Source organism: Pholcus phalangioides, unplaced genomic scaffold (assembly GCF_987345545.1).
Source record: "Pholcus phalangioides strain wild (caught in Gottingen) unplaced genomic scaffold, Ppha-v1.0 ptg000015l_1, whole genome shotgun sequence".
In the NCBI taxonomy this organism is placed as follows: domain Eukaryota; kingdom Metazoa; phylum Arthropoda; class Arachnida; order Araneae; family Pholcidae; genus Pholcus; species Pholcus phalangioides.
This window is the reverse complement of record NW_028301608.1, coordinates 71,111,698-71,137,258: the sequence shown is the minus strand read 5'-3', so window position 1 is coordinate 71,137,258 and position 25,561 is coordinate 71,111,698. Positions and strand designations below refer to the sequence as shown.

Here is a 25,561-nt window from a genome sequence, read left to right as displayed (position 1 = left end):
TGTGAGGTAATATGCCCCTCCCTCACAACTTATCCCAGCAATTCCTATCACAAAAACCTTTTTTGCCCTTTCATCATGCACCTCTGCAGAGTGGACAGAAATAATTTTCTTTGGTTTTTTTTTTTTCGAGTAAATGAAACTTTTTCACCCATTCAAGTCAGATTTAGCATCCTCCTTGAGTGGGCGAAATGGGTCACATGGCCCAAAGAGTCTGTCTTGAACTCACAAGAAACAAGTACACAGTTTGGTTCCCCTTACCTAGTATTTTTTCCAGAATGGTCAAATGAAAAGATAAAATTAGCTCCTTACTTGTACGGTCCCTGGAGCAACAGAAACACCTTTTAAATAAATTTCTTAATTAAAATCAATCTTGTTATACATCATCTTTAAAGGATAAATTTAAGTGATAATGGCTCACCAGCAAGTGCTGTTTTGAGGATTAAGTCATCATTATGATAAAATAATTCTGGATCAAAAGCAGAAAATCCTACTTTAAAAGTGGGACATATGGTCACCGATATTTTTCATGCTAAACAATAATATGTGACTTTCTTCTGGGAAAAAAAAGTGTTATCTCAAGGTCCGCAGAGTGAAGCCTTGTCAGCCTACCACCAGGATCACCTATAGGAGCGGCACATGAGGCTTTGCACGCAGGCGGCAGATGAACTCAAACCGCCCCTGATGGCCTGTATCGCAAATGAAACCTGTCATTCCTGAATTCCTTTAAAATTGGCTTAAATGTTACATCCTAACATTCTTTAAGGTAAATGATTCATCAATTTGGTCACGACCATATTCTAGTCGGATTGCAGGGAAACGAACCCACGTCCTTTCAGTGAAAGGACAGTCAAATTTCATGACTTTTCCCATGATGGTAGACACCCTGTATGATTAAATGCGATAATTGTATTTACAGCAATTGGACTATAGACAATCATTTCAAGAACAAGCATATAATTAAATAAATATTACAAACAATTTTAATTGTTTGTTTAAAAACTAATTATATATTACAGCAATTAAACATTGCTACATATTGCATAATAAACTAAAGCCTCTCATATAAAATGTTGATTCGGTCAATTATGTTTTCAAGTCTTTGATAACAATTTCTGAAGATTTGTCTAGCCCTAGTACGGACGTTAGTTGCTGCCAATGACAAAAGAGGTAAGGCCTTAAAAAACATAACCCACCTGCTAGTAACAAATAAAAAGCCACTCAACAACACCTTACTTTTTTATGAAAAAATTCAAGTTTATATTTGATTTACCTACTGTATAACTATTTTAAAAAGTCTGTCTGACGAAATTATTTTGGGAAAGATAAAATTGTAATCTGAGAAGTAATGACTATATGTTACACAATTGTATTTAGACTTTTGAAAATGAAAATTAGAGAGTTTTTTCAACAGACTCGTATTTTATGCTAAAACCTGACTACAAATTTTTTACAAAAGGGATTTTCCACATATAAAAGTTAAAGCAAGTATGAAGTCCTTACAAAATCAAGGACATAAAGCTCCTCGAAAAGCCACAGAGGTCGTTTACTAAACGAATACCTGGCATGAGCGGTCTATCTTATTGCCAGAGACTTCAATTTCTGGGTTTACACTCGCTGGAATGGCATAGAATCACTGCAGATCTGAAGATGTGCTACAAACTAGTCCACCAAATTGTTTATCTACCATTGAGAGAACCTTTCTTCGAGATCATAGACAGGCGAGTTAACCTACGTAGGCATAGCTTCCAAATAAGAATACCAACGACAAGAAGAGATTGCTTTTTCCACGAATATAGATGCCGTATGGTGAGAATATGGAATAGCCCTTCCATCAGAACTTGTATGCACCTCCTACGTAAGATTTGCTTCCGCTATTGAGGATTTCGACCGGACTCCATATGCGAAGTGCTTCCTGCGTTCTGACTATTTTTTTTTTTTTTTCTTCTTCTTCCAGTATAATTGCATTTCATGTCTTCTGGGTTATTATTGTGAATAAATAAAATCATCGGAAGATGAAGGGAAAAAAGCATCAATATTTTTTAAATACTCTGACTTTTTAAGACACTTGCTTGATGTTTTTTTGATTTGACATGGGTGGTGATGCCAGTCTTTCTACCATGACCAATGTTTATGTCCGTAACACAACTTGTACAAAAAAGAAAAGTCTGCCCTCTTCTGGAACGTTTGATGAAAGGAAATTCATCAGAATAAGTATCTTTAAAATTGATTAAATATGTTTTTGCTTATCAGTATTCATGTTTTGTTACATTGCACATACATAACTTACACAAAAGAAATTTTGACCACATGCGCGTCATTATAATCTTCAATTATTGTCCAGGACTACTGGCTGCTAAGCTATTTCCCTGCACGATAAGACAAACAACTTTCTTGTTACTATCTGAAGGTTTTGTGAAATTTCCCTAAAAAAGGAATTTCTCAATTTGACATGGGACGTCATTTCGAAAGAGGGGAAAAACAGAGGCAAAAGATGCCCCACAAGAAATTCCTTAGGGATTGTTTTCAGAAGCTGGAATTTTTAAATGAAGTAGGGAATTTTTAGGGACAATTTAGGGATTTTTTGTGATTTTTATAAAAATTCAGGAGATTTAAGAACTTTTCAGGAGGTTGAGGGATGAAGCTAAAATTCGGGAGATTCTCAAAAAATTCGGGAGACTTCACAGCTATGTTATATTATTATTTAGTTTTTTGCATTTGACTTGATATTTATACCTGATACTCCTAACATGTTCTATATATTTTGGTAGCTTATTTTCAATTCAGACAAGCACTGATGCTCTAATTAAATTATTTTTTTTTTTATTGCATTTCCATCTTTTTTTTGTGTTTATCGCTTCTTTTTTCATTAATTTTATAAGTACAATGGATTCATAATTTTTTTTTTGTTTTGCTACAGCACAAGCTGCATTTTCAAAGCGAAGTCTTTAGATGAAACATAACTGTAGCTCGATGTTACAACCCAGAAATTTGGTTTTTTTTTTACTTCCCCCTCCTACTTATGATCAAACCTTCCTTCCGGTTACCTCATGCCAGAAGAAAGACATTTTTATGTTTTGGAACAATGAAGTCTCTAAACTGAAACATGAGGTAAATTGAAAATAATTTTCAATAAAATATTTTTCATGAAAAAAAAGTAGCCAAGAAAATAACATTTAATACAGACACTAGCTTCTTTTTTCCTGAATTTGCAAAGTAATTTAAAATTCTAAATGATTTTAAAATGACATTCTACATTCTTTTTAACCCTTTCAACACAAAATTAGATAAGAGCAGATGTGTCAACTTTTGGAATCCAGAAATCCAGAGATTCACCTGAGAGGGCTACCCGCCAAGCAGTGGAGTATGAAGGCGTGTGCGGTGGGTGCAACCCGCACCGGGTACCAGCTCTGAGGGGGGAAGGGACAAAAAATTGCCGGTTTTGTATTAATGTGCCTTTTTGTTACATAAAATAACATGCCAAATAATTTACATAGGCTTTTACAATCGGTAATTGCAGCAAATTGTGGGTGAATGATGTGATGCTGTAATGATTTAATATTATTGTGTAGTGCATGGGGGGAAGGGGTGTTCTGTCTTGTTTCTTTTGAACTGTGCTGATGCTCAAGTAAACAAGCAACTGGTCCTGGTGACTGTCATCGTCTCATCCCTGCCACAAATATCATTTGCCCAAGTCGTTCTGTGCAACGAGATGATAATTTTAACCCAAGCATCATAATAATATAGTCAGCACAGAAACGTTTTAGACAGTGGGGTGGGTAGGTATTACCCGGTCTAGAACCGACCATAAAGTAAACAAGTATGTCTATCTTGTAAAAAAAGAAATTGGTGCAGGTTATAGTGCATCAGACTGTGAAACTGAAGGTCAAGGTTTGAATCCAGATCATGGAAGTTATAAATTTTCTCAGCCACCTCGTTGGGCATTTTGCCTGTTGTGGCGTATTTGTGTTTGTATCTTAATATACTTAAGAGCGAGACAGACATACTTGTTTTCTTTTACTTTAGGATCATTCTACGAGCGAACTGACAGACGATATCCCCCATCCCACTGTCTAAATCATTTTTATGCCAACTATACCTCATTATAAGCAATATTTTGTCATGCTGCAAATCATTATTTAAAAATTAATCCGATTTACGCTATGAAGAAATATGCATCTGAGAGATGGTGAAGACGTTTTTGTGCTATTACACCGTACTTCGCTTTGTTCATCGAATCATTCTTCTCTTTTCCTTCTATGATATTGATTTTGGTAAGTAGAGTTTCGAGTTTGTAAAATAAAATGAGTCTATTTGTCTGTCTGTTAGTCGGTAATACCCCTCTAAAGGCCACACCTTAAGTGGGATTTTCGTAAAAATTGGCAGTTTCCTGTATGATGGTTTCCCGAACGCAGGTAAAATATGGAAGTTTTTTACAAAAAATCGCAACTCAATCCCTGTTTACCTACTTATTATTTTGAACTGGTTCAGTTATATGTCCACAAATTCTGCAATGCTTACGCAATACTACTATTCCTTAATATAGCATGCGTTAAACAAAATAAACTCAAGTAAAAATTGTTATTGCATTAAAATATGTTTCTACAACAAGTAACACACACAATGACAGATGAAATAATAAAACCATCCAAAAGTAATTAAAACTGGTTAGTTTGGAAACTTCATAACAGTATCAATTTTTCATTAGTGGCTCTTGCATCTCAGACTATAGCCCTGCCCAGGTTAGATTTTAAATTTATGTTTATATATATACACATGCCCTAGCCAAGCTTGTGTTTGTGTGGGCATATAACCAAATATTATGTAAATTTTTTTTTGCTTTTTTCAAAGCAACCAGTCGCTGGAAGTCCAGTCGCTGGCTGGCTCGATGCTGAAATTTATAAAACCTTCAACATCAAGTGTGGAAGAAGACGTTGCAACATTATCTCAATCCGAAAGTGAAGTTGGAGTTAACGAAAAACTTGATAGAAGTCACAAAAGTGAAGAATAAATTAGAGTATATATTCACGAAGAAACTGAAGAGCTCAGAAAGAAAATGAAGAAAATTATAACTCCAGAGATAATCATAATGGAGAAGAAAATAAAGTAGAAGACCGCGCATCAGACAAAGAGGAAGGAAAAGCAGCAGATAAAAAAGAAACTAATAGTAATATATTTTGTTTTCTGACATCTCTGATTGGTCTTTCCCTGTTCCAGATAATCTAAGAGTTAACTTAATTAAAAGAGGAAGTGAAGTGTTTCAAAACACAAAGATGGACCATTTGTTTCAGTTAAGAGACAAGGGGATAAGACTAAGTTTGCTAACCGACAGTTGACGTCGGATTGGTTCTATATTAGTCAGTCAAATGGTGAGAAAATTCTGAGCACCTGGATGGCATACTTAACTAAAAACCAAACCTTTTACTGTTTTTGTTGTAGGCTCTTTGGCACAGATGCGAGTTTAAGTAATACATCTAAATTTATAACTGGTTTTCAAGCTTGGTGGAAACTTAGTACTCTGAAACCTCAGAACAACATGAAAACCTCAACAACTCAGAACAACATGAAAACCTCAACAACTCAGAACAACATGAAAACCTCAACAACTCAGAACAACATGAAAACCTCAACAACTCAGAACAACATGAAAACCTCAACAACTCAGAACAACATGAAAACCTCAACAACTCAGAACAACATGAAAACCTCAACAACTCAGAACAACATGAAAACCTCAACAACTCAGAACAACATGAAAACCTCAACAACTCAGAACAAGGCTAAGAACTCAAAATTTCTTTTTAAGAAATTCATTGCGACCCTACCTCTAAGCCACATAGGTAACCTTTGACCCGTGGATGATGCAGTTCGGTTCATGCTGCGCAAAAAGACAACTTCTAGGAAAACCCAGCTTTAAGGTTGAACGTTCATTACGGGATCCCAAGAGAGAAACCTATAGTCTCTCATGGAATCTCTCATGTGCGGACAGAGCCTGTCTCTTCCCCCCCCCCTTTTTGCTTTCTTATTTACGGCAACCTATCCTGGAAACAGATTTGCTTTACCCATTGGACCTCAGTTTTTAGCACTTCAGTTTAGCACTAGACTAAATCGTGGGGGCGCAGAGATACGCTTGTAGCCGTCCCTTACTACAGTGGAACTAAAACAATTTTTCTTTTTTTTTTCTTTTCTTTTTCAGCAGCGAGTTGTGATGTGAGTAAAACACGTTAAAAAGGGGAGGGAAAGCAGTGACGTTTTATGGTTTCTCGGAATTTTCGTAGTGAGATATTGGCTGTAAACAAAACAAGGGAGGGATAAAATAGGAATAGTAGGAGAGAATTGGGGTAAAAAAGGACGACTGCTGCAAAAGTACGAAAATAGGAGGATATTTCTAAAGAGCTTCCCTTTCTCCAGAAGATCTCGCGGATCAATCAAGAAGTGAACTGTTCGTGTTCTTGTGAAGGGTGTAATCAGCAGACCGATCAGGTGAGAACATTTTGAATCTGATATATTACAGCTAAAACTCTAAAGGAAATTTACCGATGCATGTTGTGCAGGCTTAAAATGTTTGTTGTAAAATCTAAAGATTAATGCTGTAATAAAAGTCTCAAGTAAATGAAATAGTTGTCATCTCATTATTGTCATGTCTGACGAAATTATTTTGGGAAAGATAAAATTGGAATCTGAGAAGTAATGACTATATGTTACACAATTGCTTGGACTCCTGCAACTGAAAAGGCTTTACAGACTTGTAAGGACATGATCGTTAATGCTGCAATGTTAGCTTACCCTAAGCAAGACCCCGAACTGGTTCTTATAACCGATGCCTCAGACACAAGTCTTGGAGCAGTGCTGAACCAAAAGCACTCCACTTCAGTTGAGCCCACACACACATACATTGCTTTCTTTTCTCTCAAGCTTACTGCAACAGAAAAGAACTACAATGTTCACGACTGAGAATTGCTGGGAATCTATTCTGAAGTTCGACACTTCCGTCACTTCTTGGAGGGCAGGCAGTTCACCATATTCTGTGACCATAAGCCTCTGACCTATGTCTTCTGTCAGAAGACAGACAAGTGCAGCTACGACAACTCAAATACGTATCCCAATTTTCCATTAACATACAGCATGTTTCTGGTGAGCAACACACTGCTGCCGATGTGTTTTCTCGCGTGGCAGGCATAGAAATGCCCGGCAATATTGACTATCATCTGATGGCACAGGAACAGAAACATGATGAAAGTTTGCATTCCTTACAGCTTAACAGTTCTGGACTAGACATGAAACTGTTTGTTCTTTCTCCTGATGGTTCTGATCTTCAATGTGACATCTCAACTGGTGTTATTCGACCTCTTGTACCAGAAAGCTTACAAAAAGCTTTTCGACTCTGTGCACTCGCTGTCACACCCAAGTGGTGGTTGTGCTACAACAAAGTTTGTGAAAAGCAGATTCACGTGGCCATCTTTGTAAAAAGACTGCGTGCATTTTGCGTAACTTGCCAGAAGAGCAAGGTCAGCAGACAAGTCACCACTTGGACAGTTTGCATTACCCAAATCTCAGTTCTGGAACGTTCACATTGACATCGTTGGCCTTTTGTCACCTTCACAAGGCTACATGTTCTGTCACACATGTGTTCACAGATTCACTCTGTGGCCCGAGGTGTTTCCTATGGTCAATCAAACTGCTAAATCTGTTTCTGAAATTTTCTTTGCACGATGGATTTCAAGATTTGGTGTCCCAGAGGTTGTGACTAATAACCGTGGTGCACAATTTGAATCTGAGTTGTTCTGTTCTTTCACGTGTCTACTGGGCACAAGAGAGAACAAGAACCACTGCATACCTTCCAGCTGCTAACCAGGGTTGCCAAATTTGCTCTTCGGGTAGATACCCATTCCCCCCCCCCCTTTTTTGGGAAAAATTATTTGTTTTCGAAGAAAATGTGTTGCTTTTAAGTTAAAATTTTATTTTAAGGTGAGTTTTTTTATGTATTCCAAAAATTACAGAATAGCGCAGTGTTTAGAATATGTATATTTTGAAATATTTTTAAATGCTTTTTAGGAACAAATGTGATAAATAATTTCTTGGAATCACAATCACACACACTTTTTATAATTCTTCTGACTACCTTTTTTATGTAAGCATTTAGGTGTGAGATTCACATATTAAAATATTACAAGAAACCGCAAACAGAAAATGTAACCATAAACTTAGATATGTAATATACACTGAAGAGCCAAAAACACATAATATCGTGTAGGGACCCGCGAGCCCGCAGAAGTGGGCCACAACACAACATGGCATGAACTCGACTAATGTCTGAAGTAGTGCTGCAGGCAATTGACACTATGAATCCTGCAGGGCTGACCATAAATCCGTAGGAGTAAGAGGGGGTGGAGATCTCTTCTGAACAGCACGTTGCAAGGCATCCCAGATATGTTCAATAATGTTCATGTCTGGGGATTTAGGTGGCCAGCGGTCTATAGTCAGAAGAGTGTTCCTGGAGCCACTTTGTAACAATTCTGGACGTGTGGGGGTGCCGCATTGTCCTGCTGAAACTGTCCAAGTTCGTAGGAATGCACATTGGACATGATTGGGTGCAGGTGATCAGACAGAATGCTTACGTACCTGTCACCTGTCAGAGTCGTACCTAGACGTATCAGGGGTCCCATATCGTGCCAACTGCACATGCCCCATACCATCACAGAGCCTCCACCAGCTTGAACAGTCCCCTGTTGACATGTAGGGTCCATGGATTCATGAGGTTGTCTCCATACCCGTACACATCCATCAGCTCGAAGCAATTGGAACCGAGACTCGTCAGACCAGGCAACGTCTTTGCAGTCCTCAACAGTCCAATGTCGGTGTTGTCAGGACCAGGCGAGGCGTAAAGCTTTGTGTCGTGCAGTCATCGTTGGTCCCGTTCTTGCATGATCTTTTTCCGGCCGCAGCGATGTCGTAGATTTAATTTTTTACCAGATTCCCGATATTCACGGTATTGGTTGGTTCTATATCTCTTTATTTGTATACGCATGACTGTACCAGTTTTTGTGGCTCTTCAGTTTACAACAATGTTATTGACATTTGTGTTTAATGATAATTCAAGTTATTCTGTAGTTTTAAGTTCCCAAAAATGGCTAATTTGAGAAGTGAAGATGAGGGGCAACAGGCCACGATAGAGAACGCACGCACGTTAAACCGTGTCTTAACTGTGAAATTTGAAATTTTTTAGATGACTAAACTAACAATTTTTGGCTTTAAAAAAAAAAAAAAAAAAGGTAAAACGCTTCTATGGATTAATTCATGAATGTCTGGGCTATTTCATAAAAACTGCACTAAAAGTATGTAAATGAAACATAGTGAAAAATAATAAAGGTGCATATATTTTGATTTTATCTGCTGTGAACTTGGTGTATAAGTGGGAGCCAAGCTGCTGTTTGTGAACCAGACAAAATGGATGCAGGTGGTTTTTGCAAAACTTGTAAAGGAAAATTATTTGAACTTGCGGAAGTTTTCAAGTGTACACAATGTAGAGATCTTTATCATTCAAAGTGTATGAGTGTTCCTGAATCGCTCTTCAGAAAAATGAATACTAAGGATAAAGATAGCTGGAAATGTGAAATGTGCAAGATCTCATTCGAGAATCATGATCAGAAAATTATCGAAATTATTAGATTGGAAATGCAAAAAATGACATCAAAAATCTCATTGAAATTGACCCTAGAATGTCAAGAACTTAAAACCGAAATTGCAGATCTGAAAAAAGCCCTGGAATTCAATGACAACGCAATAAGGGATATTAGAAATGAAGTTAATGAGATGAAACATGAACTTAAAGAAATTAAAGATATCAACAATACGTTAAAACTGGAAAATGATGAATTGAATCAAAAAACTGAAAACGCCCACTAGACTCTGGATGACATTAAATTAAGGTCGAAAGCTTCAAACATCGAAATCCAAGGAATGCCGGAAGACAGGGGAGAGTACTGCTAAATATATTGTCAAAAATCGGGTCCCTGTTCTGCGTTTACCATTCTGAAGAAATCATAACCATGCATTGTGTAAACTCTATTAACAAGAATAAACTTCATCCCATTATTGTAAAATTTCGAGAGTCCACGATCCATGATAAATGGTTGCAAGCGGTTAAAGCCTGAAATGGTATATCAACAAATGAATTAGATACCCTCCGTTGAAGCTGTTTGTGAATGAGCATCTCACAAGGAATCTAAAAAAAATCTATTTTATGACGTGCGACAATTCAAAAAATCAAACGATTACAAATACGCTTGGATTAAAAACGGTAAAATCCTATTGAGAAAAGGTGACGGTGAAAAAATAATTCATATTAAAAATCACAAAGAACTGGACAGAATAAAAAATAAAGTGCAGTGAATGATCCTCTGAACGAGTGTTTAGTAAGTCCAAGGTCACCTTATATTGAATCTATTGACAATGTAAATGAATTTTTAACAAAAAATGGGATTAATATTATACATGTAAACATTAGAAGCGTAAGAGAAAACTTTGATCAATTGATGGTGTATATGGCAAAGTTTAATTATTCATTTGATTTTGTTTTGTTGACAGATTTGGATAAAAGATTGCGAAATTGATTTATATCAAATTCCAGGTTATTACTCAATTTATCAGACCCGAACAAGAAACAAATCTGGAGGAGTAATAGCTTTCATTAAAAATAATTATTCAGTACAAAAAATCAATATTGACATGATTACTGCTGAAATAATTTATTTTCATGATGAACATTTAGATCTTGGTATTTTATTGATATATCGAGCACATGACTATTCACCGATTGAATTTATTAACGAATTGAAACAAATTATAACTAAGATAAAACATAATAATATCTGTCTAGGTGATTTCAATATTGATGTACTGAAAATCAATTATGAAACCGAGGAATTAACTGGCATGTTAGCGGAATATGGTTATGAATTATATATTAATTTGCCTACTCGGTTATCATGTATTGATCATGTCTATATAAGAAACTGCAAATTAAAATGGAAATATGAAACAGCAATAGCTAAACTTCAGATAACCGATCATTGTCCATTGATTATTAAGGGTTATGATGTCGAAAAACCAGAAAGTGAAAAAATAAATTTTGAACAAAATTTTAAAAGAGATTACTCAAAATTTGAAATTTGTGTAAAAAATGATCAGATCGATAATATATTTGATCAAAAAGATGTAAATGCTTTGTATGATATATTTTTGGATATAATACTTAAATATCATTGTTTTTGGACGAAATACTACAAATTTAGAAAAAATGGCAAAAAACAAAATGAATGGATTACGGATGAATTAAAGAAAATGATTAACATCAAGGAAAGACTTTACAAAAGATTCAAATTAAATAATGATAATAAAAAATTTGAGACAGAGTACAAAAATTATGTTAAGTTATGATATCTGTAAATATCATCTAAAATTTTTAAATCATATGATAAGCACCTTATTTTCAGAGGGTATATTTATTGATAAATTGAAATATGCTATTGTAAAACCCATACATAAATCCGGTAATATAAATGAATATAATAATTACCACCGAATTTCAATTCTTCCGATTATGTCAAAAATAATAGAACAAGCTGTTAAATCAAAGATAATAAACTTCAACTCTAATTCGTATTTTTCAGAAAATCAATTTGGCTTCTTCGAGAATAAAAATACAGAAACTGCAATTTTGAAACTTTCCGAGTGTATTTATAAAAATGTTAATACATATAACAATAATAAAACTATTGCAATTTTTCTAGATTTACGCAAAGCATTTGACATTGTAAACCATAATATTCTCTTGAAAAAAATATATAAATCTGGAATTAGGGGAATTGCCTACTGGTTTAAAAGCTATCTTTATAACAGAAAACAAGCAGTCAAGATCGATAATCGTACTGACAAACCAGTCGCGGCCCAGGCTCTGTCCCTCCAGGGATATAAGCCTTTTACCCTTGCGGATTGGGTCGCGCTGGGGAGGACGATAATCGTACCGGCTCATTTAGGGAAATTTTTAGTGGGGTCCGCCAAGGATCTGTACTTGGCCCCTTGTTGTTTTTGATTTACGTTAATGATATTCAACATTTACAACTAAATGGCAATATCATAAGTTACGCGGATGATACAGCAATTGTTATCTCTGATAAAAATCAAACAACTCTCAAAATTAAAGCGGAATCTGATATTTCAATAATCTCAAATTGGCTAAATTGCAATAAATTAACTCTTAATCTAAAGAAAACCGAATTCCTTTATTTTCAATTATACTCAACTAAAAACAAAGAACCTATCATAATCCGGTGTCATACAAATAACTGCCCACGGGAGCATTGTACTTGCGAACAAATTTCAGAAACGGATGAATTTAATTATCTGGGTATTATCTTCAATAAAAACCTTAAATGGAAATCCCATGCTGTTTCTATAAGTAATAAATTGAAGTTTATCAACATTAGAATCCATACATTAAAAAATATTGTCTCCCCACTCTTTCTTTGATCAATCTATTTCACTTGGGTACTGCCAGTTATACAATATGCTATCACAGTTTGGGGGGTGACTATGAGACTAATGTTGACATGGTTAGAAGCTCTTTGCAAAAAGTAATCAACAATGTATCTCAAAAAATTTTCATGATCCAGGACTGCAATAATGACTATAGATTTAATACTCAGAAATTTTATCTTTATAAAACAATTTTATTTATCCAGAAAAACCCTGCATGGTTCAAATTAAAGCAAACAGTAAGACAAACAAGGAGAACTGGATACCCAATATGAAGTGATAAAACCATAATAGAGAAACAGTTTTTATACATCGCACCTAAAGAATATAATAATCTAAATCATGATATAAAATCTGAAAAATGTATTAGAAAATTTAAACGATTACTAATTAATGATATCAATCAAATCTCTTGAGTAACAAGTAGAATGCAATCTGCCTTTCTCACTCTTATTTTTTGGATATCTTATATTTGACTGTATTTATGTTTTTTTGTTGTTTTTTTGCAATCTGATTAATTTTAAATTTCAGTGAGCATGATAAATTTATGGTTGCAAATAAATGATATCAATTTCTCAAAGTGCAAGCACAGCGAATACTAATTTTTATCTACTCAAGTCCAGATACGAGTGCTGTTTTTTACCTGGTTGGTCTGTTGCCAAGTATTACCATTTAAAGAACCCTGGACAGATCGTACGATCCCTTGGGTTAATATTGGAATGTAATATGTGTTTGTGTATTTATGTTCTGTATTTGTCTTGATGTGTTAATTAAATTTCAATTTCAAGTGGAAAACACCTCCAGAGTAATGAATCCTCAGAGAATGTCTATTATCTCCTCCTCTTAACCAGATCATTTTTTAATTATTACTGCTCTTTTAAAAATATTTCAGAATTTAATTTAATGAAAAAGGGATATTCTTTAACAGTGAGGAATTCAAGAAAAAGGGAAGCATGGGTCATTCCATTTCAAATCACCCGGCAAAATGCCAAAATGACACCCATAGTCTCAGATTTCAATAATTTTCTTTTATTTGTTGCATTTGCCATCCTTATCAACCATGTGAAATATTATTTGCGTATCTCTAAAACTTTTTGAGAAAAAAAAAATGTTGAAATTTATTAAAAACATGCAGATGACTTTTCCGAGGCTAAATTTTTAAGTGGCATTGTTTGAGAAAATAAATCTTAACTTTTTCAATTGTCAGTATATTCAAGTGAAATTTTCACTAAAGTGTTCACAAAAATGGGTAAAAAAAAATTCCGGCTCTGGAGGGGCGAAAAATCCAAAATGAAGGGCCGAAAAAAATAATTTGTTAGGAATTTTTTGGATAAATTGTGAGGGACGGGCATGACCTTCTAAGGGTAGGGCTGACAGGGCTCCAGCGTGAGGCCCAGGACTAAATCCTTATAACTTTTCTTTTTTCACTCTATAAATTAACTGTAGAAGGGGCCCCATGGAAAATCGGGCATGGACCCCACGAAAGATTCCCTGATGCAGGAGGTAGGGGCTATGGAGGGAGCAATAGGTAGGAGGCGCAAAAAATAAGTCCCACACAGGTACAGATTTTGCCTCGAGCCGCCCAGATAGCTTGCATTCTTTGGTATTACGATCAGAGGACTTGTGTATTTTCTCAACGTTTCCGTTGTTGAGGTATAGTATGACTCAAAAGCATGATATCGTGAATTTTTACTGTGTTAAATTTTGTTGTCTTAAGTAAAGTCTACGCTGCCGCCCCTTACAACCTGCCACCCGGGTGCGCCGCACCCCTCGCTTAAGCCGCTCCTGTCCCAATACATTATCACAGCAATGTCGTTTTAAAATATTAAATTTCGCAGGTATGTTTCCTCATGTATGATTTGGTCTCTTGGAGTTCGTTATAACTGAATTCGACTTTATTTCTTTTCAACAGAGGCAATGGATTGGCACCCCCTTTCAAAATTCATAAAAAATACCCCAGAGCAATCATTCTATATTTGATTTTTATAAATATATTCCCCATCAGATCACTCAGTGCTGGCTGAAGATAGCTTTGTGCTAAACTAGATGGCTATCTGTTTGTAATTGCATGAGGCTATCCGTTTGTAATTGCATGAAAATTTTAATGTCACAAATTTATTCGTACCCCCCCCCCCCCCGTATCAGTAGCTGTGGCTCTCCTTTTGCAAGATTTTCATCCGTGGCTCCCCCTGAAATATCTTAGGGCCCCCCCTAGGGCGGTTGAGAACCACTGCTCTACATTACTATCACTGTTCATCTCTTCACAATATTCAGTTTCTTCATTTAATTCATTGTTGTTTATATTCACTGTCCCTACAGGCATGGCATATTTTTTGCCCTAGAATTGATTTTGTACAACCATTTATTTCATTTATACATGAAAAATACAAGTTTACTATCCTTAAACCTTTTTGTTATTTTTTTTTCTTATGGCATTTTAAAGGATTAAAGCATGCTTTCGGATATATTTCATACTTTGAGAAAAAAGCTCTATGATGCTTAAACACACAGTAGATAAATGTTCCGAACTTGCTCCACTCCTCAATATTGATGTCCGACGGGTCCAATGATGTAATGGGTAACAGATTTTACACTTTTGCTTAACACTTTTTATGACAGTCAGATCCAGTTTTTTTTCCAACACTATAAATTTCAAGTGTGTTTTCTGACATTTTACTTTGAATTCCAAAATGATATAAAATATTTAGCTCAAATGGAAATTGTGTTCATAAATATGTTGTGTTCATTGTATCATAAGAAAAATTTGCTAACCCTGGAGTAGGCTACTCTATGGAGCACATTCTCTGTCTTCAGCAAGATCATAATTGAGACTTGCATCATTTTATGGGGGGGGGCAGTTTAGTTTGTTTTAGTTTTCCCAATGAAGCAGCAGCAATGACTTTATCATCGCCTGCTGGGATGGCATATACATCCATCACCTGCTGGAAGTCTTATAATTAAATAAGACACCAGCTGCCCTCTGAAAGACAAAGACCAGTGTGCCATAGTTTATATCTTTACAGAAGCTATTGTTATATTTTACAATCATCACAACAAGAAACATCACATCTAATATATCACCACCAGGCATTATATACATCAGGTTTTCAATTCTACTCTCTTCCATCTGCCTCATTATTTCATTCTTTGTGATTTAATGCCTCATATTCTGGCTTTTTATCAGCAATTTTAAATTATTTCTTGGGAAAAATATATAGAGGCTTGTGTTAAATATCATAATGTAGATTTTTTTTCACACAAGTATAACCATTTTACATTTATCATATACACTAAATATATGTTTATTAAAATATATACTGTAAAAGTCAAAGTAATTAAAAAAAAATTTAACACTTATAATTAAGCATGTTAAAAAAACTTCGAAAATTAATCTATATATATGATTAATATGACATGAATGTCGCTCTCCACTTGTTAATACAAGATATACAGAAGACTGGATGTTGTGAAGATATTTATTATTTGATATGTTAATTTTTTTAAGGAAGGAAAAACTCATCTCTGCCTCTACCGGGAGTCGAACCCGGGTCCCTCGATTGCCGGACGAGTGCTCTGACCACAAAGCTACAGAGGAGATAGAGATTTTCCTTCACTAGAGCGTATATATGCCGAACGGAACCGTGCAATGGACGGTGAAACCGATCAGCTAATAGCTCATGGACGACGAGCCACCACATGGCTATATATAATCTTGTATATGATTAATATTATCTGGTTTTATCAAGTACAAAATAATTCTTTATGAAAAAATATATCAGATTGCAAAAGTTTGTCTGTTGCATCATAAGAAATATTCATAGATCAATTAAAAGTGAAATTAATTATTCAGAATTTCAACACCTTTCTAAGAATCTGAACATGAAGGTTTAATTTAAAAAAATATTTTATTCAACAATAAATGAATTTATTGTAAGTATGAATTTAAACCAAAACCTTTTTTTTTCACCAACTCTGATTTGACACATTACATTAACATTTCTAATTATTTCATGAATTCATTTAATCCTAGAATTATAAAATTTATTGTTTTGAATTATTGCATTAACTACTCACGAAAATTAATTTAGTGAATACTGTAATAAATGTATAAGCGTACGTGAAAAATAAAATATACATTTCTTTTAACTAAGCCTGAATCATTATATTAAGTCAAAATGTACAAATTAATTAGTCATATAAGTACAATTGTGTTTTGTTACTCAAATGTATTAACTATCACAATAATTTTTACTCTTCTAAAGTCTTATTTCTTAATATATTAATAGGATTAAATTTAAAAAAAATATTTATGCTGTGCATCCAAAAAAAAGTGTTTAAAAAATTGTGTTAAAAATAGAAAAAATATTTAAATTTAATTTTTTTATTAATTGACTTTTTTCCTCTAAGGTTTACATTTTTTCTATTCATAATCTGCATTTTTTGTGAGCATTTTAGTGGAAATTTCATTTGAATGTATTGAAAATCTGCAAAGTTATGATATATTTTCACAAATAATATTGCTTGAATGGGGTCAGCCTAAGAGACGTTATTTGTGAGGTTAGTAAACATTTTTTTTCTCAAAAACTTTTTAGATATGTACATGAAATTTTGCGTGGTCAACAAGGATGGTAGAAGTAATAAACAAAAAATAATAACTGGAATCCGGGATGATGGTTGCATTTCAGTATCTAGTTTAATGATTTGAAATCGGAATGATCCAGTCTTATTTCGATGAATTTTGTGTTGCGAGCCAGAATGAACATATTAACGGTGAAAAAACCTTTTTTTTTTCTCCAGTATTTTACTTCATATATTTAGGAGAAATTTAAAATAAAAAGTTGTTTTGGTAACTGCTGTGCCTCTGGTCTAAAAATACGTTAGAAAAATTGTATTTTTTCTAACGAAAAATTCCACAAAAACAAAGTTTACGTAATTTTTTAACATGTACATTTCAAATGTATGTGTATGAATTATTTTTATTCATTTTCTGTATGTTTTTGTGAACACTTTAGTGAAAATTTCACTTGAATATATTGAAAATTGAAAAAGTTACGATTTATTTTCTCAAACGATGCCAATTAAAAAATTGAGCCTCGGAAAAGTCATCTGCATAATTTTTTGATAAATTTCAACATTTTTTTCTCAAAAAGTTTTAGAAATATGCAAATAATATTTCACACGGTTAATAAGGATGGTAAATGCAACAAATAAAAAAAAATCATTGAAATCTGAGACTATGGGTGTCATGGCTGGGTGATTTGACATGGAATCACCCGCATCTGACTTTAGCTCCTGAAAGTTTCGGTTCAATCAAAAAAAGAAAAACTTAATGGTTCTGGTTACATAGCTGAAGGTTTTATTTTTGACGGATTAGAACACTTTTGGATAAATTTTCTGCGAGGTTTGAAAAATTTGGAGGAAAAAAAAAAATCTGGAATCAAAATTCATTTGTTTTATCACAAAAAAATTTCTTGCTGCAGTTCTGCATGCAAGGTTCAGATACAATTATGCAGAAGTGGGTGTGTTTGTGTGTGAAAAATTATTCCCTTGTTGTATGGTCAGTTTTATTAATCAAATACATAGTTTAACGTGACCAAAAATGTATATTTAGACATAATATAAGATTTACACATAAATGATGTACATACATGTCCAAGGTACATATTTTGAGGTTGTGGAAAAAAGAAATTCAATTTTCCTCCCATTTTGCACAAAAAAACCCACCCAGGCTGTAAGTAAATAATTATTCCCTTATTGTAGGTCAATTTTATTAATCAAATACATAGTTTACGCACACAAAAATGTATATTTAGACAATGTAAGATGTACACATAAAGGATGTACATACATGTTTAAATTAGATATGTTGAGGTTGTGGAAATAGGAAATTAAGTTTTCATAATTTTGCCTAAAAAAACCCGGGTATTTTATCCAAAAAACATGAGTTTTTTAGAAAAACCTGCTTGGACTGGGTTTTTAACAACCTGTAAAAGGATGGTTGAGCGATTCCACAGACAGCTAAAGGCTTCCATCATGTGTTTTCAGACCAGTAGCTGGACAAAAGCATTGCCATCTGTCTTACTTGGAAATCGCTGCAGCCTCAAAAAAGATGTTAGAGTCAGTCAGCAGAAATCATCTAGGTCAGACACTACGTTTACCAGGGGAATTCTTGCACTCTTCCAAGATCTCTCCACAAGCTGACCAATTCTTGGTTCATCTGCAAGAACACATGCATAACCTCAAACCTGTGGCAGCAAGCCATCATAGTTGACAAAACATCTTGGTTCATAAGGAGACAACTGAAGGTGAAGGAAAGAGCACCCATTGTCCAGATAACGAGACCCGAATTACTTTTCCAGGTTGTAAATATAGATATAATTAGGCCCATTCATCCTCCCAGCTCAAGGGGTCACAAGTATATCTTAACTTTAGTAGACCAGCACAACAGGTGGGCAGAGGCAGTTCCACTGACCAGATTAGATGCCAAGGCTACATGCTATACTCTGTTGAGTATATTCTCCGGTACTGGCATCCCGAACACTATAGCCTCAGAATGGAACTAATGTTAATGCTAAGTAGACTATGGAGTTTGAGAAATGCATAGGATTTTGTCCTCCGTTCTCAACGCTGATGTATCCCCAGTCTAAGGATTTAGGTAAATGCTTTAATTCAACATTGAAAAAATGCTCCATCATGTGATAAGAGAGGAAGCAAGAGTTGGGATCAGCAAATTCCATACATATTGGGGGCATACAGGAAGGCACCAACACCACCACTGGGATGGAAAAATTCAGAGGAGACCTTCATCCAGCAGCAGACTGAAAATGGTTGATGATAGTATACTGTACATAAGGAAAAAAGTTTCAAGAATAAAATTAGAGTGAAAATGAGCTGGTTTCGTCTTCTTCACATACTGCAACGAGTAGACCAACAGCCGTGCTATTGACAGCTGGGGACAGAATTACGGTCAATTTTGTGAGAGAGAAAACCATCCATATGGAACTAAATGAAATATATTGTGAAATAAAAATACTCAAACTGATTTTACCTGCAAAAGTGGTCGCTGCACATGCTTCAAGTTGGTCATCCAGAACCTCTGCTGCCTCCGAGACAAAAGAGCAGACCTTATAACATTTTCAAACACTTCATTAACTCCAAAATGAGTCAAAACACTACTTTCATAATATGGTGCACCAATTTCCTTGGCAACCATTCTACCTTGCTCAGGAGAAAGTATATCACTTTCACGTAAGGGCCTGTGAAAGGAAAATATTGAATTTCAATTTTAAAAATTATGGTAAATATGTGAAAACCAAGCGTTTACATTTATATTTTAAATTCACTGACAATAGATATAAAACAGAGATACATAGAAATAGAAAAAATCTGATGATGAAACTTTTTTTTATCAATTCATATCGATAAAGGAAGAAACAAAAACATGAAACTTAAAAAAATAATTTGTTGTATATATAAAAACAAACTATGTGTGAATACAATATCTCAAAGAGAAGTCAGGGTGAAAATGTGGGCTCACAAAAGGATGAAAAATAACTATTTGTATTTGCTTTTCTCAGCAGTTAAGTGTTCAGAAAAAATCTACTTTGGTGGAATGGACTTGAGACACCCATGCACATACACAACACATGGATAAGAATAATCTACCTTCCAAATTCAGGAAACCTGCTGGAGGCACACAGATGATTTCCCCTGAAAAAATAAACAGCATATTACATGCCCAGAGAAATGTTACACATGATTTTGTTGATATCTGAAAATTTTGGAAAATTTATTAGAAAATACAACATATACAACATCAGGCCTAGAAGTGAAAATTTGAAAAAAAAAAGTATGAAAAATAGAAAAACCATTGAAAAAAAATAGGAGGGGAAAAAACTGAATTCCCAAATTATCGTGGCATTTAATAATGTTGTGCCATTGAGATTCACACCTTATATATTTTAATTATAGTATTATCTATTGATATTTTAAGAAACTCAATTTCTCATGAATTTAAAAATATTTCAATTCCACAGAATGTGATATCGAAAACAATGTAAACAGCAAAACTAAAAAGAAATTAATAAAATTTCTACAGTTACTTTAAAAGTCCAATTAATGATCGTGATCCATTTTTTCCCGTGCTTTTCAGAGAAAGAAGAAAACCTGTCTAGGTGCCATAGAAATATAGCACATGCATGCATAACCCATTGCCCACTGGCCGAATGTGGCCCTGGAGTCAGGTTTGAAGCTGTGGGCCTCAACAGATAATTTTGCAAAAAATGAACTAAGCGACACATTTCTAGATCATTCAAGAGAACCTGCAGCACAGTTTCAGGCCATTCAAGTGGCTCGCATCACAGTTCCAGATTAATCAAGTTACCCGAGCTGCTGTTCCACTTCATTTAAGTGACTTGTGGCACATTCCTAGATCACTAGAGTAACCTGTGATATTGTTCATCTAAACTTAAGTGACTCACAGCAGAGTTCTAGACCACTAAAAGTGACCCGTGTACATTTACACGTCATTCAAGTGACCCGCGGCACATTCTCTAATGAGTAAATATGTCGCAGCATATTTACAGATCACTGCGGCACAGTTCCAGAGCACTCAATCGACCCATGAAACTTTTAAAGATCACTCAAGTAACCTGCACCACAGTTCCACAGTCTTTAAGTGTGCTGCGGCACATTCCTAGATCATTTGGGTGACACACGGAAAATTTACACATCACTGCAGCACAGTTTCAGAGTACTCAATTGACCCAGAAATATTTACAGGTCAGCTTCAGTGACCCGCGATACATTTCAAAATCAATGAAATGGCCCACACTCTACTGAATGTTGAACACCCTTGACGTAACACCTTCTGGAGCTACATTACATCCCAGGGATACAACGATTAGAATGGCCTGCATATATTCATGAATGTCTGGTTTTTTCCAAAGACACACATTTTCTTAAAACACTTATGCTAACCTGTGGCCCTCTGAGTTATCTCATGTGGTCTAGGACAAATAACAAAACCACACAAGTGGCCCATGAACGATCATCAAATCATTTAAGTGGGACACATTTCCAGATTACTTTAGTGGCTTGCGGCACATTTCTAGATATAAGCTGCCAACAGCATATATCCAGATCACCTAAGTAACCTCGCGCACATTTCCAGATCACTTGAGCGACCAGCGGCAAACCCCCAGTTCACTTAACTGGCACATAGTTCAGTTGCAGATTACTTTAAGTCGCTGGAGGCACATTTGATCATTTGAGTGGCCCTCTGCATGCTTCGAAATCATTTGAGTCGCTCGCTGCACACAGATCACCTAATGGCTGCGATACATTAACACTTCAAGTGGCAAAATGAATTTTTTATAGATATTCTGCGATATAAGAAGAAAGGAAATTCAAGGAAATGAAAGAAAGGGGGGAAAAATTATGCCAGAAACCTTCCCAAAGTTTCATGGCGATTGGATGAATGGTGTAGTAATGCATAAAGGACAAAAGGACATACATTCATTTCTATATATATAGATTTTAGTGGCGCTCTTGGCACATTTCCAGACCACTAAAGTGACCCGCTACCAAAGCCTCCTAGATACTACAAGCCTGAAACATGTTTTCGTGACGTCACAACCCGGGTCCTACCGCGTACACGCTTTGTATTTAAAACGCTACCAACATGTATTTTTTGACAATTAGAAAGAAAAATTGAAGATTTTTTTTATTGCAATTATTACCTAGTATGGTATACGGAAAACACTGAATGTTTAATTGATGAATAATGAAATTATAAAAAGAGGTAATTTAACAATTACTAAAAAAATAGGGGTTTCACAAATTCTCTGCCAACATGTATTTCTAGGTGGTTTTTTTTGCTCCCAAGCAAATATTTTTGAAAAGTCAGGCAATATATATTTGACTTTTCATTTTTTTATTTGTACTTAAAATAAAAGGATACACAGGCAATGTACAAAAATAAAAATGTCATCAAAAAAATTTTTATTCACTGAGCTACATTCATATTATCAATTCTAATTCAAAGGGAAATTAGTTGCTGCTCTAAACATAAAATTTTTGTAAATGTTCAAATTTATTAATCTATGAGGGGAACTTCGAAAACACATTTCAAAATCCTGATGGGATTTCACATTATGAAAAGTCTCTTGTTGCACTAATTTATAAAATTTCCATAAAATAAATTTTAGTTTTTAATTTTAAATGGTGAATTGTGAACACTTAGAAATAGATATTCAACTAAAATTCCAAAAATAAAATGTTAATATGGGATCAATGTTTTTTTTAAATATTAAGTTTCAAAATGAAAAAGATATCTCCTGAAAAATGGAAAACATTTTTTTCATGTCTACTCAAAATGCATACTCACTTTTTTTTTAAAATACTCCAAATTTAAAAAATAAACTATTCATTGCAACAATTGTTTTATAGAAGCAAGTTTCTTTTAATCAAAGAGTTCTTTTATGAGGTGTCATTACTTTAAGCATGGCAAAAACTATACTCTAGAAGAAATATTAAAAATACTATTTAACCATTGATTTATCCTAAATTTTTTACACATGTTCTTGATTATATGTGCTATCCTATGCTGGTATAAAGTTTTACGTATCATAGATACTTAATTTTTTGTAAATTTTCAAAAAGAAAATTCATTAAAAACAGCTTGCACGCATGATAAAATACATCAATGTACACTGCTGGCCACCGTAAATGCAACACCCTGAAGGAAGCATGCAAATAATATGAAATTTACAACATGCATTAGCGGAGGTGAGATATGCAAATGATTAGAATTTCAGCGCAGACACACATCACACGCGCCTGTGGCACCACTTCAAAGCGCTATTTAAGGCTTGGAGATTTCGACGATTTGAAGTACGGTAATTGTGTTTTTCTTGTGGTTTTTTTCAAAAAAACGATCAATTATGCCTCGTAGAAAACAGCGATCATCTTTTGATCAAGTATCCGAGTTCGACAGAGGAAGGATAGTGGCTTACCGAGATTGTGGATTATCTTTCAGGGAAATCGGTAGTCGTGTGGGACGAAACCAAACAACTGTAATGCGGATATGTGATCGTTGGATGCAGGAGGGTACAACGGACCGACGTGTTCGATCGCATCCACCTCAGTGCACCACTTCACATGATGACAGGCGTATTGTGCGTATGGCCGTGACGGATCGCTCAGCCACATCACGAACCATAGCACAGCACATTTAGTCTGTACCGCATCATCCAGTGTCTGCGCGTACCATTCGACGCCGTTTACAGCAGAGTGGTCTGTCTGCAAGACGTCCATTGCTTCGTCTACCCTTGACGCACAACCGCCGCCAATGGTGCGATGAAAGAAGGATGTGGACGGCACAATGGAATGAAATTGTCTTTACTGACGAGTCACGCTTCTGTCTGCAACACCACGATGGTCGGATTCGAGTCTGGAGACACCGTGGAGAGAGGATGCTGAACAGCTGCGTTATGCACCGCCACACTGGTCCTGCACCGGGTATTATGGTATGGGACGGTATTGGATATCACTCTCACACTCCTCTAGTACGCATTGCCGGTATTTTAAAAAGCCAGCGCTACATCTCCGAGGTGTTGGAGCCAGTTGTCCTTCCTTACCTTCAGGGCTTGCCCACAGCCATATTTCAACAGGATAATGCGCGACCACACGTGGCACGCATTGTCCAAAGGTTCTTCGTCAATCGCCAGATTGAATTGCTTCCCTGGCCAGCTCGCTCTTCGGATCTTTTGCCGATAGAAAACATGTGGTCCATGGTTGCTCAACGATTGACCCAGATTACATCCCCAGCTGCCACACCAGATCAACTTTGGCAACGCGTGGAAGCTGCTTGGTCTGCTGTACCCCAAGAACACATCCAAAGTCTCTTTGACTCAATGCCGAGGCGTGTGGCAGCGGTGATCTCCAACAATGGCGGCTACTCTGGCTACTGATTTTGGCAGGAACCACACTTCACAGAAGTCTATAAATTTAATCATTTGATGCTTGGTCAACATGTTATCTACAAAATAAATATTGTTGTGATATCTCTTGTCTTTCTTGGTGTTGCAATTTGGGTGGCCAGCAGTGTAATTGAATAAAAATTGATTAAAAATAAAGGAAATGAAGCAAAAGGTTGAGATTTCATTGACTCAATCTTATTCAAAATTAAATTTTAAAACTTAACTAAAAATTTTTGAAATTTAAAATTTAATTTTAAATAAGATTGAGTCAATAAAATCTCAACATTTTGCTTTATTTCATGAATTGAACAGTTTCCTTTATTTTTAATCAATTGCATTGATGTCATGGTATTTTATCATGCATGCAAGCTGTTTTAATGCTTTTGTTTTAAATTCACAAAAAATTAAGTATCATTATGTAAAATTTTATACCAGCATAGGATAGCACATACAATCAAGAGCATGTGTAAACAATTTGGAATAAATCGATGGTTAAATAGTATTTTTAATGATATTTCTATTAGAGCATAGTTTCCCACAATGTTAAAAGGTACGAGACCCCTTAATTGAAGATTTGGTGTTAAAGTTATAATTTTTAGTTTTTGTGTAAATTCAGGAATACTTTGATATTATTTTGATACAATAATGAGAGACTTACCTTGAATATTTTACCTTTGAATATTATACTGATGTTAAACTTTTAATTGAAGCTTTCTTATAAAATCTTCCAAGCTTAAAATAATAATTACACAAATTTTGGCCATTATCAAACCAACTAACTTCTCAATTTCAAGAAGTTCACAACTTCAGCACTTTTCGTGTTAGATGTTTCACGTTTGAATTCTGTACCATACGCTAGGGCACCTACTTTTTGTAGCAATACTTGAAGTAATATGCATGAGGTAGTATCAGTTTATTTGAATTCCTCACAAAGGGATATGAAGCTGGATTGGTGAAATAAAATATTGATGTTCATAATATCATTTCTGAGTAATAGCGAGCAGCTTTCATAAAACTCAGTTCCAACTATTCATGCAGAAAGGATA

At 35.0% G+C, this 25,561-nt stretch overlaps 1 protein-coding gene across 8 annotated transcripts in view; it reads right to left on the bottom strand.

The window, feature by feature from the left end:
* Positions 1-25,561, bottom strand: part of LOC149076644 (rho-related BTB domain-containing protein 1-like) — a 406,423-nt gene that overhangs the window by 322,114 nt on the left and 58,748 nt on the right. For 5 of the 8 annotated variants that reach the window (XM_089244256.1, XM_089244263.1, XM_089244258.1 and 2 more), the window contains 2 exons: positions 20,200-20,244; positions 19,583-19,790 (listed from right to left, as the gene is read on the bottom strand). In XM_089244256.1, coding sequence (XP_089100382.1) covers positions 19,583-19,790; positions 20,200-20,244 — 253 coding nt within the window. The remainder of the gene's footprint in view (positions 1-19,582; positions 19,791-20,199; positions 20,245-25,561) is intronic. The other 3 variants (XM_089244260.1, XM_089244257.1, XM_089244261.1) reach the window with 1 other exon arrangement.